Genomic DNA, 17,988 nt, shown 5'->3' with positions numbered 1-17,988 from the left:
GGTTAAAACCAAGTACTCAGTGTTTCAGCCAGCTCTAGTATGACATGGACACATTTCTAATAAGCTTAAATACAGGGAAAACATGGTAACTACACAACTGCCCACACAAACAGAAGACATCCCAGTAGCTCTGTAGAGCCCACTCTGCCCAGTCACCATGCTGGATTCATTCCAAAATCCAGGGTCAGTTGCTTCTAATCTTTGGATTTATGGGGGGTTGTTTTGGTGGCTTGAGTTTTCACATTTCCATTAAGATAATTTGAAAATACAGTCTCAATATAGAAGGGATGGAAGCAAACAATTAAAAGTCAGGCCTCACAGCCCTCATAAACTTAAGACATAGTTTTAAAAACCTCTTAAGGATATGTGACGTTGGGTTTTATTAAAAATGAAGTAAACATCAAATAAAAACCAAAACAGAATAGGTAGAACACTTTATTTTTTCTCAAACCTTAAATGTAAAGTATATTAAAAAAACATGGTTTTGAATTTTAAGAACAGGAATATAAACATGTATTTCCTATCCAAGAAAAAAAATCATGCAGGTGTTACAGTATTTGATCATTCTCTACATTCACTGGTATGCAACATCAACTTAATGTTATTCCATAGATACAGAGATGCTGTAAATACAGCATTTGGTACAAATACCAGGATCCTCTGGCCTCACACTATAGATGAAGCAAATCTGTTCTTTGGTAATTGGAGAAGGCTGATTTTCCATTCCAATGCAGGACTCTTAGGAGGCCGTATTAGCCACTCTGCTCAGAAAATTACAACTCCTGGAGACACGTATGGGCCACTTTTGTCATGAGAAAATAGTATTAGAGGTATAAATGCAAAGAAGTTAAAATTATTCATTCCTTGTGGTGGCTGTTCCAGGAAAAAAAAATTCCAACTCTCTCCACCTCTATTCATCATTTAATCTAGGTAACATTTAGACTCATATGAAAAGGTATTTGCTAGATGGGAATGTACACATGCATGCTTTCAGTTTAAAGAAAGAGATTTGTGGTGAATGGCAATTTAAAGTTAACATAACTTGAAGGTACGCCTATAATAAAGTTTAAAGATTTAGTAAACTGGGACATTACAAATAAAAAAGAGTGATAATAGATTTTTTGATCTTCCCTTTTTCAACAAAGACTGTCAGAATACACATATACAGGCTGACATTTTGATTTATGGAAAACAACTTTCATTTTCCTCAGTTTGCAAGTCCTATTGACTAAAATGTAGTATCATTCACAACAAAATATTTTCAGTAAGTCAAACATTAAGCAAAGAAACCCCAAACTAAGCTGAGAAGCTAAGTGGTTTAGAAAGCCTGGAAACATCTATGTATCTGTCAGTGTGTCTATAACTTTTTTGTACACTATATCTATAGACACACCCACACATTTATTTACACGCATCCATGCACACACGCACACACACGGGGAACCTGCCGTGGAGATCCAGCTATCATCTATTCAGGAACAAAACACATTATTTAAAAATGTGGCTGATTTAACAAAACAGAGAAGAAACTGCTGCTATCAAAATATACAATTTGGATTGCAGACTAGAAGGCTAACAACATTAAAAAAATAGTTTTAAGCAAAACCCCTTTGCTTCTGATTAACAACAGGTATCAACCTGCCACAGCATGAATCATCCAAATAAGATTTTATAAAAAAGTTTAAACTGTGACCCTTCCTCATTTGTAAAGTTCTTGACATATACAGTGCGAGCTCTGGTCTCCAAAGTGGAGCCCCTTCCATTTTTTTCAATCTGTACTTCAGGAAATGAATGGCAGCTGAAGGATTCAGAATCTCAAGTGAGATTTGTGCTTTACCATATACCTGAAAAAAAATTAACAGAAGACAGCATTACTACCCTTGTGGCATTTATATGAATTTTACTCACAGGAGGAAAATGCACAGGCATTGTTAAAAGAATTCTTAGGGAATTAGAAAGTTGACAAAGAGATACAATGTGTTATGCACAGGATCTGTCCCACGAAGTAACAGCTGGCTACAGCCTTGCCTCAAAAAAACCACGTTTTCCAAGGCATTGCATGACCTCTAACATTGAAAGACTGTTGTAAAGACAGCTAGTTCATTCTGGGAGTTCAGATAGGGTCTGAACCTGGGAGATTGTTCCTCTGAGACTTTTAAATAGAAAGCCATGGAAGTTTGGTGATTGGAATTATTTTGACAATTCCTACAGCATTGTTCTTTTTCATTCAATCATTTAAGCAGTTTGCTGTGAATCAACATGAAAAAATTAAACATTCATGAAATGCATGGGCTTCTCCCCTCCCTCAATATTTCTTGAATTGCTTCATGATAATAGTTTCTTTTTTACAACGTGAACAAGGTATTGCAGTGAACTTACCCTTCAGGAGGGTTGTGTCCCAGAGAATCTGAGTCAGAAGGTGGGGAATCATGAGACTAATAAATGATTAATGGTAACTACACTTCCTTTAAACCCACAGTTTGGAGATTATTACTTACAGTCTGTAAACATATACCACTACATTTTATTAACTGTATCATCAGAGAAAATCAAAACAAGCAGTATTTCCAAGCTAAAACATTGTTCAAATGTCTAAGTTGTAAACAATTCCCTGGTTGATGTAACTTCTAATTCCCACCAAAACCACGCAAGCATGAACATCAAGGACTTTAAGCAGGAAACATACCTGTCCAAAGTTTCCCAGAAGCGTAGGAATACTGGCCTGTCCAAGTGTCTTTTGTGGTAGCTGAGTTCTAACACTGTTACATCCCATTTCTGTACATTGGGATCCAGGCGCACTTCATCATATTTGAGATGAAAAGCTTTAACTACAGCAAACAGGAAAGCATTTGGTACAAACATGAAGACTTCAGTGTTTCTTTATTGGTTATAAAAAATTCCCCCCCCCCCCGCCCCCCCCCCCCTTCCTTTTTCAGAATGAAGCCTGAGAGTAAAATTAACAAGCCCATAACCCAAAGAAGTCAACTGCTCACTAAAGGGCACAGTTAGATACAGAGGTCAATGGCTCTCAGGCTATTCCAGGGTGAAGGGAAAGGGCAGCCTCTACTTTTAGATGCACAGATTCCAAGGGAACAGCAGAAAAGCACTGCCAATTCAAGTACATTCTCTTTGAGAAACAAAGTTCTACCTGAAAATCTCTGAACTGTCAAAGAGCTAAAAATAATAATAAAAAAGGTATTTCTAAGACCTTTGAGTAGGAAGCCTGTCTAAAAGAATCTGAAGAGGATTGATAATAGAATGCCAGTGTAACCCCCAAATGCTACCTAAAGCATTCTGAGGAATCTAGTAACTGCCAATTTCCATTGATCTAATACTCAGGTAAAAATGGTAAAATATTAATGGTTATTTTTCTCTTGGGAACTATTGCCACATATGAATTAGGTAAAGCCTAAGCATTTACACAGTGAACATTAAAACCAACATATTTAAGCCTTGTACAATTCCTATCTCGTAACCCAATCTGATGATTTTAGTATTGGAAAAGTAAAAAAAGCCATCAGTCTTGTGGAAACTCGTTATTTTTCATTATATGAGTTGTATCTGCTTCAGATACCACACTCTTAATTTTGTCTTCCACAAAATCAGTTTTCTTTTCCAGATCCATCTGGGAACTTCCTAGAAGGCTAGTATGTGAAATTAGCATTGTTTTTGCTGACAAACTAAAGAAATTATCATCTGACTTGAATCTCTGCCCAATAAATTTCCAAGCTTTGTGATTAAGAATACATATACATTATCTCTGCTATACATTGCTGCATGTATTCATATAACTTCAGAAGAAACAAAGATATACCAGGGCCATGCATTTATAGAAAAGTCCATCAACACCTGACACTCTCTGCATTCAAGTTAAATGTTATTAAGCACAAGAGGATACACTTCTGAGCCTGAAACAAATCACTATTAAAGCTCACTGATGTGCTGTGGGAGGAACACCTTTAAAATGGTAGTCAAAATTAAGTATTTGTTCATGAAACTGACAGCATCCAAAACTTCATTACAAACATTCACTTGTAAATGTGAAATTAGGCTGGTTTGGTACATGAATATGAAACAGTCAGGAGGCCATGCATAAGGAAAACTAAGAAGCACACTTTTAGAGACTCAGCTAAGGAAATGTTCAATGACAAAGCAATTGATCAAATAACACCAGTTTGGCAGGCTCTGGCTCAGTACATATTTTATTGAGGAGTTCCTTCTGGTAAGCTATCTGCTTCTTTGCCAACAGGACAGTGACAAGCCTGGACTACTTGGTAACCACAACAGACCCAGAGACATAGACATTTCTTCTTTCTAAGAATTAATGCAAACTGCAGATGAAACAATAAACAGTTGCAAATCCCAGAAACCACATTTGTGAAGACTACTGAGCACTATAAATATGGCAAAACAATAGCTTCAGATACAGATACATAAAACTGGACTGATACTGTCTGTGCTCCCTTCATTTACATGTTTTCATTTGTGGGGAGAATAAAGTCATTAGGGAAAGTTCTAGAAATACACTTTATCAGGAAAATATTTTAAAAATGCCATGCTTTGAAGGAATGGAATGCATTTCTAAATTGAAGCTCCATTTCAGTGTATGAATTAAGACCAGATATCCCTCTTTCACTTGAAAAACTTACGCCTTCAGCCTGAACTGTGCAGGCTGTGATTGTGATCTTTTGGCATGTAGAGACCAAGAATGTCAAAGCAAGTCAGAACAATTCTTACGGCCCTCCATACATCTATATATAAAAATGATAAAATTAATAGGAAGCAGCATGTAACTGCTAGCTAGACTATCAATATTTAATTTCATTTTTCTTGGCTTTGCTTTTCACAACTGCCGTTTTCTCAGTATCTTTATCTTGAAGTTCTATTTCCTTCTTTCATAAGTCTCTTTTGTTCAACTCTCCTGTGGCATAGTTTTACTTTCACAATGACTTTCAGGCTCTTTCTCTCTTTCCCTGCTCATTCTCAATCCCCCCCTTTAAGTAATTCATTCTATTTTCTTGTTCACAGACCCATCCTTAGCTTTTCTGTCCCACCCTTGAGTTTCTTCCTTGAGTTCACCAAAGTAGCCTTTTCTTTCCAGATTCTATGTCATATACCAAACAGGGGGATACACAAAACCTGATCAAACCTGTTTCCTCATCACATTGAGTGCATGATGACAGAACTGAACTAAGGTGGGTTTGGGTCTGTTGCCTTTTTTTTTTTTGGGGGTGGGTGTGTGTGTTGGTTTGGTGTTTCTTAAAACAGTCTGAAACCATAGGAATCCATCAAAAGGCCTGTTTTCTAAGGTGACTCCAAACTGAAGCAACTGAGAAGCTGATGGATTCCTTAGGTATTATGATTCACCCCTCTGTCAGAGGGGTGAACTGTGCCAGAGAAGTGCCTCAAAGCACCACAGTTGTGGTGATTCAAAAAACCTATTCAGATATATACAATACTAACATCTAGCTCACTTGAAACTAAACTTTTTAAAACTCAAAAGTTTTTGTGAAAACATGTTTTCAACGCTTTCTTCGTGGCACACTAGGTGATTAATCCTCTCTTCAAAATACCACTGGAATGTGAAGACAGCCTGTGAACCTGCTATCTATGAATTGCTGGAATACGCATTGTCTGTTCACCCTTTTTTTAGAAGACTGGAAAGCAGATTTGTACACCAGCTATTTGTGACTCTTGCAGCTGACAGCTCTGAGAAGATTTCCATGAGCTTTCACAGATGAGAGCAGAACAACCACAAAGGGCATGGGAATATTTGCCATTGTGAGGAGACTAAAGCCCAAAGTCTTCTCAGCCACCCATGCCCAACAGCACTTTGGCAGCATTGTCATGAAGATAAGAAACCCCAAACGCAACAGTGAACCCCAAACCAAGGAACAAAATAAATGCCTTACTTTTAGCAAAGATGTCAACAGGAGATCCATCAGGCAGGAGCCAAGGCCAGCCCTTGAACTGCCAGGCAGGCCCTTGGACAAACACGGCCACCACACGGTCCCTGGAACACACAAGAGTGATGACATGGGCATGGCCTGGAACATTTCAATGACCTGCTGTCCTAAACAGGCAGTCTGCCTTATCCTAGCTGTTTCTTTTATAGAGCAGGATAGCACATTTAACAACCACACCTCCAGCACAATTGCTTTTCCTCTTGAAACAGAAAAAAAAACCATTCCTGTGATTCCTCTGGGCTTTCAGCCCTGTCCCTTTGCAGAAGGCAGCTCAGTTTCTCAGGTTACAATTTTATAAGTCAGGGTTTATTTGTGGTCATCATTACTTTGCTTTTGAAAAGTGCTCCAACATTTTCAGAGACAATCTTCTGCAAATGGCACTTGAAACTGAGATGTGCAGATTTAAAAGCCTTTATTCTCAACACTGCTGACTTCCAGGCTGAAAATTAATGAGAAGTAACAGCTACTAAATTTCTGCAAAGTGAAATTTCAGATATTTCAGCTATTTTAAGAGTACACAACCATTACCTGTGGTCTAAGAAAATAAATTTGTGATTAAAATTTGCATTTGTAAAATTCTAAAAATCCCACCTTTGAGAATAAATGACCTCCCCACATACAGTCTATATTTCTCTTAAACATTTACATCATCCAACCACAGTTCCTACCTACCACAACAAATAATTACCTCTCTAATCTAATCCCCAAATTTAATTTATCATTAAATCCACTAAATCCCAAATGAAAAAGAATAATTAAGGTGAAGTTCTGTGGCCTAGTTTTTGGGGTTTTTTTTCAGGTTTTATAATGGCTTCCTTGGGTAAAACCAAGATGGAAAAACACACACCACTTCATGTCTTCAGTCAGAAGTACTTTAGAAAGTAGTTTAGATGGTTCTTAAAGGTTTGATCATTCAACATTTTAAGTGGTATTTAATATTCAGAATTTAAATCCACTGATTTCTGATTAGTTCAAGTTCTAAATACAGAGAATAACTGATTTAGGAACAGAACCTTTTTAAAGTATTCCTCTCCATTAAAATCTAATTTGGAAATTACAAAATCACCAAATAACCAACTAACAAATATGTCATTGTCCATGTGCCAGATCTCACTTGTGAGGAAGAAGTAGAAATGCTGCATAATGCACATCATCAAATTTAAAAAAAATGTTGAACAGCAATAAAAATGCTTCTCCAAAGTTTTTCTGTTCAAAGAGAGCTATTTTTTATAGCCTTGAAGAACGGGCTACAGACCAAATAATCCACTTCCAGCTTTCTCATAAAAGTGAAAACTATCTATGATTCCCTTTCTGCAACTAGGGCTCTTCCTTCAGAAGTAAAATTCTAATAGTTCCAATACTGGAATCACAGTTCAGTCTTTACTGTCTGATGAGTCTTTACTGTCTGATGTGTTCTCTTTCTTTAACTATTAAAAAAAGTTGGAATGTCAGATGCTGATGGCCTGATAGAAGAACGTATCTTCCCAACAGACTGTCCCTCAGAAAGCAGACAGGAGAGGAGGGGTTTTCTTGCAGATCACAGTTCAGTGACTTGCATGTTACACTACCACAAACCAGATCAGTAATACAAACATTTCCATTGGAATTTCTGGAACATTTCTGGCAAACCAAGTATTAACTGTGCTGCTCACACTGTTAAAATATAAAGTGTTGCAAGCTTTAAAGATCTTCTAGATTAATTTAGTTTCATATTATTTTCAGCTGAAGACACCTATACAGTTAATAAAATCCATCCTTATAACTGTATTTTCACTTTTCAGTAGATTTCAGAGCATTTTGTTCCCTTCCAAATTCTGCATTGTCCTGGGTAAGAAATTGTGTAAAGGAGAAGAGTTCTTACCAGTCTTGTGGCATAAGTTTCAGAGGTTGGTCTACAACTCGGTAAGGGACAGTGACGCTGACTGTGGTTCCCCCTGGCTGCATCTGGTCCTTCCTCCTCTGTATTAGAGTCTCATTCTCTCGTTGACAACCCTGCTTCTTCTTCTCATCTGATGGTACAAACCTTAGGGAATAACAAACCCCTCAGTAGACAAGGGCAATTTACGTGATGGAATCAGCAGGAAAAGTAACAGCTTTACCAGAACTTGGCATTATTGATAGCAGTCACTGAAGCCACCTCATTCTCACAATGCCAAGTCTCCATCACTACTCATTCAGAACACCAACACTTACAAAAAAATATAAGAATAATATTCCAGAAGCCCTCTTGATAAAAACAGTCACACTAAAAGGTCTTCTGTGCCTCAAAAATACAGCCTGACCTCTTTTTAGACATTTGGGGCCTTACACAATACATTTGCAGATAAGGAGCCAGACCAAAACCTGCAAAGTGACCACAACTCTTCTTTTTAGTGACCAAGGGTAACCTGGGCATTAAAGCAATTGCTTTCTGAAGCAAATTTTAAGACCTCTTAGAGCCGTTAGAATTATGACTAATTAGAATTTTCTCAAGAATGCTGGGATTTTTGGTCAAAAATGGTTTTGATTAAGGTTTTATTGTTTTGGAGGATGGTGATTTTACATTATCAGTGATTCATGTGATTACTATGATGCATGACACTACAGTTTTTTTGTGTTTTTTCCTAAATAGATTCTGTGATGGAATAAGTACTTGTAAAATCCAGATAATGTGGTCCTCATGTCATATATAACCTCCATATGACAAAAATAAATGCTAAGGTGTGACACAGCTTTCCTCCCTTCAATTAATTACAGATCCTTAATCTTTCAGCCCCATCACCTTAAAAAACAAATGCAATTGCATTTCAAGGTTCTCTTCTTTATGGTGATAATAAAATACCCAGAACATGTCTCAAAATTGGAATCATAAATGTGAGAGTGGTGTGGGCCTTTTTACTGATAAATCTCAGTGGATTTTGAGATAGATAAAAGAAAGGTAACAGAGTCATGGCTTTCACAGAACTAGAAGTGGGTCATGGAAAGGGAAGTTGATATGACCAGCAGCACCTTCCAGGCCAGCACAAGAACAGAGTTCAGGCCTGTGTTCTCCTCATATTCTATTCAGAACCACCCAGCTGCACTACAACCCTATCTGCTGCTGACATTTCATTGCCAAAACTTCTGATAAATATAAAACTGTTCCCCTTAACTGCAGTAGTTAGCAGGAGGATTTGTGGTACATTTTAAAAGCACAGTACATAGTTGGTAACATTTCTCTCCATTACACTGCACATGGTGCTTTTGAGCAGTTTACTACATTTTTTTCGATTGCACCATTTCTATTTGTTCTCTTCAATTTATTTCTATTTGAATACTAAAAACCAAATTTGAATGTGCTTTAAGAGGCAGACTGCACTTCCTATTGTTGGATAAACAGGAAAAAAGATTGCAAGATTGAGTATGAAGAAAAGTTTATTATTCAGTCAACTTAAAAACACTAGTTTTCACTACATATCCAATGAGAAAATGGCATTTTTTGGGGGGAAAAAACCCAACAAAAAGCAAGCAAGCAGCAGGTGAAAATTGTCAATAAACCTCTGAAACTGTTTACTTTCCCAATGTCAATTAAGAGATGATCTCCCCTCAGACTCCTCATGATTTAACAGTGTTTCAGAAACAGAAAGTCACACACAATTTCTGAAATGTGTGTCCAAATGCATTCAATTGATAAAACTGCACTGGGAAATTTATGAAAGTCCAACACCTGCAAATAACTATGAATGGTCCATTTAAGCTGACTAGTACTGCAAACACAGAAAAAGCATCACAGTTGTTAAATGAGGAGCTATAAATTAAATTATGCTTGTCTGTCTAGTACATGTGAAACACCATCACATTCTAAAAGAAATACAGACAAAAAAGCTGTACAGGACACTGGGAGAAAAGTACACATTGGCCACCTTGAATATATTTTTTTCGAAGTTAAGATAATATTTTCCCTAAAAATTAAAGAAATTAGCAAACAGTTAATATTTAGATACATTTTATCTATCACAACAGACTGACACATACAATTGCATGCTACACAGAGGCATTCATCTGAGTTCTGCACTGGAAAAAGCCACCCAATGTGACACCAGAATTTAAGTATTTCTCATCAAATTGCTAATTTAATCCAAAGTGAGGCACACTTATCATGAGCACTCCTGTCCTGCCAAATTGTCAAAGGTTTTGCTTTGCCAATAATTACTGATAGAAAACTCTAACCTAAAATGAGGATTTGCTTGGTGGTCCTTCAGCTTTTAAGAAAACTACTAATGAGTCTCTCATCACCCATTGGAACTAAAGGAATCTGGGCTATAAAGAATGAAGATAAATTTTAAAAAAATAAAAATTAGATAAACAAGCCCTCAAACAGCTTTTATCCAACTGGCAGGGTTTATAGGAAAAGCCAGGGTCACCCAAAATGGTGGGCAGCTTGAGAAGAATTTTGTTATTCTTTGTTCCCTACACTAAACAAGAATAAACTCTTACGGAATATGTAAATAAAAACACATTACAGTGATAATCAAGTATCATCTGAACAGGGATCTAAAAGGTCACATTTTAAATTTAATTTGTAAATGTGAGGAAGCAAACACATTTTATATGGAAACAGGAAAGCAAAGCAGCCCTGCCAGATGAGAGTACAGGCAATATTGCTGTGCTACAGAGCAACAACTTCACTCTGAGACTTCTCACATTCTCTGCTTTAAATGTTTCTGTGTTTAAGAATTTATTTCAACACCAATTTTTGGCAGTTTCTGCCCATTTTGGCTAGAAACTGTGTTACAGCCATTGAGGCACCATTTACTTGTGCCTCAGTTATGTTCCTTCTAGACAATGGCCTCAGTTTATTTCCTGGAAAAAAAATCTGAGTTTCTGAGTGCAATTCTCTAGGACACAACACAAAGATACCTTGTTAAGGAAAAACTATCAATGACCAGATTCAAATGGCACAGCAGAGAAGACAAAGCAAGCATTGAAACAAGAACTTACATACACACAGATGCACTGGAATGTTACAGATAAACACACAGAGTACAGGAATAAAGGACAGCTTACAAAAAGTTTATGGAATGTATGCCTGCATTTATGGGAATCATTGACTCAGTAAGCACAGTAAAAGTCATATGCTCAAGAACTGAGAATCAATAGAAATTACTGTAGGATTATAAATATATATGGCCAGCGTCTTTATTACTCAGACATAAGACAGAAGCATAAGAAAACTGAGTATTAAACACCAAAAATCCCATCTCCTCTTGAAGATTATTTATAATATTACTGTATAATACTATAGCCAGTGGCTTAACTACACATTTGTACTTGACAGCCTTTTATACACCAGAAATGGGTTCTGAAACCTTAGTGTGCAGGACCTTACAGTTTCTTGCTGATTCTTGAGATCACTATTCCCTATTTTAAAACACAAAACAAACAAACAAAAACGAACAAAAATCACCAAAAAACCCATATCTACTTAGAACACGCTTTTATACCCCTAGTAGGGGTAAGAAATTATTAGCCCTCACTGTTAATTGCCAAAATCATTATCCACATGAAAAATGGTGTGTTCTTACTTTGCAAATGCAGCAGGTCCCTTCCTAAGGTAACAAGCAAGCAACTGAACACCAGATTGTGGAAGGTAACTGGTAAGACACCGTCCACTGAACTGCCTGAGCTACTCCTGCCTCAGCTCTAAACTCATATCCACTGGCAGCAGTGCCTTTAAAACCCTTTCACTGAGGTCAGATCAGCACTTTCTGGCCCCCAGCTCAGGCACACTGAAAAAGGCATGAAAGGAGAATAAGGCAACTTACCAGCAACTGAGATTGTCACAATACACATTTGATTGTGTTCAGAACTGGAGACTTATTTTTACCACCCTCTCAGTATTTCTGTTAAATTATAGTCCCAAAAGCTTTAGACACATTTTTCCAAGAGAAGAAAGAGTTTTAGGACTACATCATGCCTGAATCTATCCCAGATACTTTAGTCAGTATCAGAGCTGGATAAATCTCCAGTGAGTTGCCTGGCCACATATGGTTAAATGTATCACAAACAAGAGCATCTTCATAAAAAAAAATAAATCATCACCATTTAATCATTCTCATTCTGCCTGACAGAATTCCTCCTTTGCTTTGGCTCCATGTAAAGCAGAAGCCTTGCCTCTGAAAAGCCTGACTTCAGGTATTCTCAAATACCGAGTCACAATATCATATAGTAATTGTGATATCCAATGTTACATTCAGATAGTAAGAATAAAATGTATTCTATAAAATACTTTAAAGAAGCATCACAACATACCAGAACGTTCTGCAGTTCTGATTATAAATTACATTTTATGTTTTTACTGTTTTAGAAACTCTTCACTTTATGTTGTACTTGGCTCCTTAGAAAAGTAACTTTTCAAAAAAACTTAGCATGAATATTTGCATATTATTTAGCAGGTGAATTGTATATATCACAATCACATACAGAAATGGCTTCCTTCAAAATCTAAGTTGCAACAAATACATAGAAGAGAAAAATTAGATATCTTAAAAATAAAATCTGAAACCAGTGCCATGCTTTGGGTTTGTCGTATGTATTTCCTTCTACACATGATAGTTTTCCTGCTTTCCATACTCTCTACCTTTAAAAGAGAGCCTTACATAAGTGATAAAGTAAGATGCTAAGCATCTTAAAAATGTCAGCCAAGCTTGGTATGAAAACTAATATACTACAGAGCTATAAAAAGGCTTAATAAAAATATTGGTATAATTAATAGGTTTCTCTCAGTTCTTGGGAATTCAATTAAGTTCTACCACAGAACTGAATGAAAAATCTCCTGTTTATTTTACAACCACCAACCTAAAATATCTGTCAATGATACCACAAATAACTTTTCTCATATCCAAAGTGACAATGCATTTCAGTCCAGTTCCTTAAAAAAAAAAATTAAAAAAAAAATCCAGGATTGTAGACAAAAACTATCCTAAAAGCCAGATTCCCAGCTATGATCCTAAGTTTTCATCTCTGGTTTTGATCTCTATTTTTGATCTTTAATTTCAACTAAAATTTTTATTTTGTTTTAAGAAACATTTAAATGAACAGAATCACAAAAGTTGATTTATGAAACCCAAATTCTCATTCTTTATGATCACACACTTCACAGATTCAGGGATATCCATATCCCAACCACCACGGGGGCATCATCCTCTGAGGCTTTTCCTACATTTCTTCACAGTCTCTCCTACAATGGCTCTTAACCCTTACAGCTCAAAAAATGTCTCCTGCTGTATCACCAATCCCCTCTGATGGCAAATACAAGCAGGCTATCTCTAGAAATACAAAAAATGCAAATCTACCTCCATCTTGCAAGGGTAAGGGAAGGAAGATTAATTTAGGTGTGTCTTTTCTACCTGGACAAAATTTCTTTATCCCAAAACTTGTGGCAATGAAAGAAGGCTCCGAAATCTCTGCTCTTCTGTCAAATTTAGCTGCAAGTGGGGAGTGAGTTAAAGAAGGTGCTGACTTAGAGGCAGAAATTAGCTAAGTCTTCTTTCCTTGGAAAATCATCACATATCTATCAATCACACTTTACATCAAGGCTAGTCCTACACTCTGCATACCTTAATAGTAAAAACAAACCCTGAAGCCATTCCTAAACAAAGTACTGCCATAAATCTGAATGCAAATACAAGCCAGGTGGCATATTTTCAAGAAGAGTGCTAGACCTGTCATGGTTAAATTAATATTTCACTCTTCTGAATTCTGCTATTGCACTTCTGATTCATTAACATACCTTGCTTCTCCCCTTTCTTTTCCAAGTAGGCTAACCATAAAGTATCATCGTTTGAACCCTTAAGCTTCCTTTCAGTTTGTTCTGGATCATGTTCATTGCACTCTAAATAGGAGCATCCTCTTGGGACAGGCCTTGTCAAGTTGACTGTGACTCTGCCCCAGTGAAGCTGAGAACAGCTGAAAACTCTGACTCCTGACACAGATGCACTTAGACATGACAGACCGACTGTCCCGGATTTGCCTTAATGGAATTTTTGGTGAGGAGGAAAAAGGGTCAGCCACAGAATTTCCCCTATGACAAACTTACAGCTTCCTTTGTAGCTGACAGAACCAATAGCTATCTGGCTCTGAAAACTGATACACTGCTAAGCCAATTAGAGAAGCAGGACACCCCTCTATAAATCATATTTAAGAATGAAAAAACGGCGGAAAGCTCTGTCTTGCTTCCTGCTTTCTACAGAAAAGAAAGCCCCACCCCCGGCGCGGCTGCAGGGCTGGAGGAGGGGAAGCCACTGGGCCCAGCGCGGCTCTGGCGCGGCCCCCAGCGCGGCCGGTGAGATTTCTGCTCCCGGAAAACCATCCTGGCGCCGCAGGACACCATGCAGCGAGGAGCGGGAGCTGCCCTGCAGCACAGCCGGCAGGGTGCCGACGGACACCACATGATTAGCAGCGAGAAGCACAGTGAACTATTTCCCCGATGCAGGGCCCGCACGAGATTAACCCTTTCAGCGCTGCCACGAGTAATAATGCGACCAAGATCAACACTAAGAGTAGCTCCTCGTAACCAACAGCGAGAGGAAATTCCCTGATGCAGGGCCCGGGCGAGATTAACCTTTTCAGCGCTGAAAAATTCCATTTGAGAACAAATAAATCTCTGGACACCAGTCTTCTCCCAAGTCAGAGAAAAGGAAAGATGAAGGCAGGTGAAGAAAACAACAGCGTGACACCAAGGTCAGTGAAGGAGGGGCTGAAGCCCAGAAGAAAGAAGGAGAGGAGATGCTCAGGTTTCAGAGCTGAAAACCTTTTGCAAGCCAAGGTGAGAATATAATACACCAAACTATTTCCCTGCAATTCATAAAGTGCATGGGAGGATGCAGCGTTCATCCACAGCTCAGACGAGAACTGGGGAATATAGGATGTTGAACAAAGCTTTGATCTGACTTGAACAGAGAGAGCCTTTGCTTCCAGAGACAGAACCTTTGCTTCTATACTAGAACAGCTCATCCTTAAAAAATTGCACTCCATAAGCCAATGACCCATGGAGGCAGTTGTGAGAAGACTGCCAAAACGTGGGAGGGACTTCACGGTTTCAGATTTCTGGGCAGGCTGCTGTTCCTGAAAATTAAAACCACGAGAAAATGTTTCCTGTGGCATGGCAGGAGAGACTCCTCTCCCTAAGCAAACTGAAGAAACATTTATTTTCAGCAGTGCTAAACTGACTCAGAATCCCAGGTTTTGTCTCTTTACATTGTTGGTGAGAAATAGGAAGAATCTTCTAAAAAGAAGGGGGGATAAAAGGTGTTCTAAAGGTTTATTTTAGTTCTTATAATTTCCCTTTTAATTCTGTTAATAAAGTTATCTTTACACCCTTTAAAGTTTTGAGCCTGTTTTGCCCCTAAAGAAGTTTAACTTAATCCTTTTCTCAACCCCAGGAGCTTTAGTTTACCTGGCTATTTTCACCTCTGTTCCAATTATAGCAGAGGAAGATGAGTAGATGATTTTTTGTGAGCGTACTGGCGTTTGGCCAGCAACCCACTGCACAGATGCTTCATTCCTTTCTGGATACACCTGTGCCAGGAAGTCACAAATTACACAGCTGTAAAAGCCAGGGCTTGTTGTGAGGTTCTTTTCTAAATATAAAAACCCACATAAACAAACAACATCCTCTGTCAACCCAATCAGATCAGTGCTCTAATGGCTTGCATATTTAGTAATGTTAAAAACCTGCCTTCTCTCAAAGTATTTCAGAAGAGACACCAAGAGTCCAGTACACTCACTGCATCTTTGATGGCCTGTGGCAGTAAGATAGGAACTGGAACTAGCTGCAGATCAGAAGGCACCTGGTATCTCAGAGCACAGTTTTAAACAGTTCTAGGGCAACTCCGGCAGAAGCTATACCACCACAACAACCTGGTTTGGACAAAAAGCAGTGTAACAGTGTCACAAAAGATGAGTACTGGAGGTGATAAAAAGATGACCCCCTCCATTTTTTGGACATACCATTGTAGACAACCTACAACAGTGTATTTCTCTGTGAAAATGACTGTTTCAAAAAAATTACCTGATATTTACTGATATGCAAGTCTAAAAAGCATGATCTGTGGGACAAGCAGAAAGATTCATTCACCCATAATGAATTAAACCTTAGAATGAGATGTGTGATGTGATGAACAAATTTTAGCAACTCACTGAAATTTCCCCGGATGCATTTGCATCAATACTTAATGACAATATGTGAACTTAAGAAAAAATTCTTTATTTGCACAACCAGCTGAGATGCTTGGCTGATAGAGTGCAGTACAACCCATTTGGTCACCTTTTCCTTTATAGTAATTGTGGTCCTTTCCCAAAATCTTTTCTGAGCTCCATGAGCTCCCTTGGTCGGCTTATGTCAGCCTTCTTCCATGGGAAGGGTTCACTTGCACATGACTGCACAGATGTTACATCAAAGAAAAGCACTGCACAAATTCCAGCTGCTACTGCAAGAGTTTCCTAAATCTGCCCACATGTCACAATTGAGCCAAAACTGTGAATTAGGTTTTTGCTTTTTTCCTACTAGTCAAAAAGAATTAATTTTATATTCTGGTCTGTAAAACTAGCTTGTCACAAGATGGTAAATGAACCCACTTGCTTAATTACTAATTAGGTGGTAGTCTAACTTTATGTCTGAAAACAATTTGTTATACAGTATGTTTTAATCAGCTACTTACTTCAGATCTTGCAAAAGGTCCTTTGCATTAAGCATTGTTATTAAAGAGGTCGTGGCTGCTGGAATAATGATTATGGGAGTTCGAGATCCTGTAGAGATAATAAAGTTAGACTTGCCTGGAGGGGTTTTTTGGTTGTGTTCTGGTTGTTGTTTCCTCCCCTCCCCCCTTTTTACATTAAAGGAACTGTACATAACAAAATTCTTGCTTACAAGGTCCCAATCATGAAAAAATAGTCAAGGAAAATAGTAGTAAAGCTTTTTTAAAGTCAAGGTTTTCATTTACCAAAAAAGCAGATCTCTATGAGTCTCCCAACATGTGGAGGACCCATACTTAGCAAAATAGAATGCTGTTATGCTATACAGAATACATGCTATATATTCCACTGCTTGTTTATATTGTTGCTTGTAGTGTCAGAAAAAAATAAAAAAAGGAAAAGTGGGCACAAGTCACACAAAAATGATCATGTAACTAAACTTGACTCACCTTTTTTCTGGTTTGGAGGTGGTCTTGCTTGAGAAACTGAGAAAAAAAACCAAAAAAATAAAGCAGAATGACTAGGACATATATCCAAATGTCATTGCAAGGCATCAGTTTAACTGCAGGAGTGAATAGGGAAGAGTTACACTACAGTCATTAGATAATTTTTACAGATGCAAGATGAAGATGAAGAAGGATTTATAAGATGAAGAAGGGATTTATAATTCAGGTTTGAGTATTCAGAAAACAAACAGCTTTTGACCAGCTTGAAGCAGATGTTAGGAGAGCTGAGTCAATCTCTCCCAGTTTTACTGAAGCTACTTATCTCCCCTCCATCCTCCAAAAAAGGGCAGGACACAACATCATGGAAAAAAATTCCCAACAATCTTGAAAAAAGCTGCTTGTACATCTTCAGTAGTGCTGAACCAACAGGAAAACCTTCACAACAAACTGATCTCTACATCTCATCTTTTCATTAGTAGTTATTATTGCACCTGACATCCATGAGAATCAGCTATTCTGAACATATATAGAACTTTCAACAAAACCTGAATTTCAGGCTTACTCAAGTTAATTGTGGATTGGATTGCAGTTTGAGTTACATGAGGTCTTCAGGAGCCAGAAACAGTCAAGCTTGACACTCAAGGGGAAAACCACCCAAGCAGCCAAAAAACAAAACAAACAAACAAAAAAAAACCAACAAAAAAAATTTTCAATAAACCAACCCACACTCAACCACCAAAGAAACCTGCAAAACCAGTGCTGGACTGATAGCAACCAAAGAACTGCCCCCCACCTCTCCAGTAATGTTTCACCTTCAGTCTTCCAAGTTGAGACCACCTCAGTACGGGAGACACTGCATTCCA

The 17,988-nt window shown here is 37.9% G+C and overlaps 1 protein-coding gene across 2 annotated transcripts in view; it reads right to left on the bottom strand.

Moving 5' to 3' along the window:
• Positions 1–228: 228 nt before the first annotated feature.
• CDC73 (cell division cycle 73) overlaps positions 229–17,988 on the bottom strand; it is a 108,584-nt gene continuing 90,824 nt past the window's right edge. The window contains exons 12-17 of one of the 2 annotated variants that reach the window (XM_058842573.1): positions 17,129–17,164; positions 16,646–16,733; positions 7,828–7,989; positions 5,913–6,013; positions 2,687–2,828; positions 229–1,844 (exon numbers count right to left, since the gene is read on the bottom strand). In XM_058842573.1, coding sequence (XP_058698556.1) covers positions 1,808–1,844; positions 2,687–2,828; positions 5,913–6,013; positions 7,828–7,989; positions 16,646–16,733; positions 17,129–17,164 — 566 coding nt within the window. In that variant the 3' untranslated portion in view covers positions 229–1,807. The remainder of the gene's footprint in view (positions 1,845–2,686; positions 2,829–5,912; positions 6,014–7,827; positions 7,990–16,645; positions 16,734–17,128; positions 17,165–17,988) is intronic. The other variant, XM_058842572.1, reaches the window with a different exon arrangement.

Source organism: Poecile atricapillus, chromosome 7, assembly GCF_030490865.1.
Source record: "Poecile atricapillus isolate bPoeAtr1 chromosome 7, bPoeAtr1.hap1, whole genome shotgun sequence".
NCBI lineage: Eukaryota > Metazoa > Chordata > Aves > Passeriformes > Paridae > Poecile > Poecile atricapillus.
This window is presented reverse-complemented; position numbering and strand designations above follow the sequence as displayed.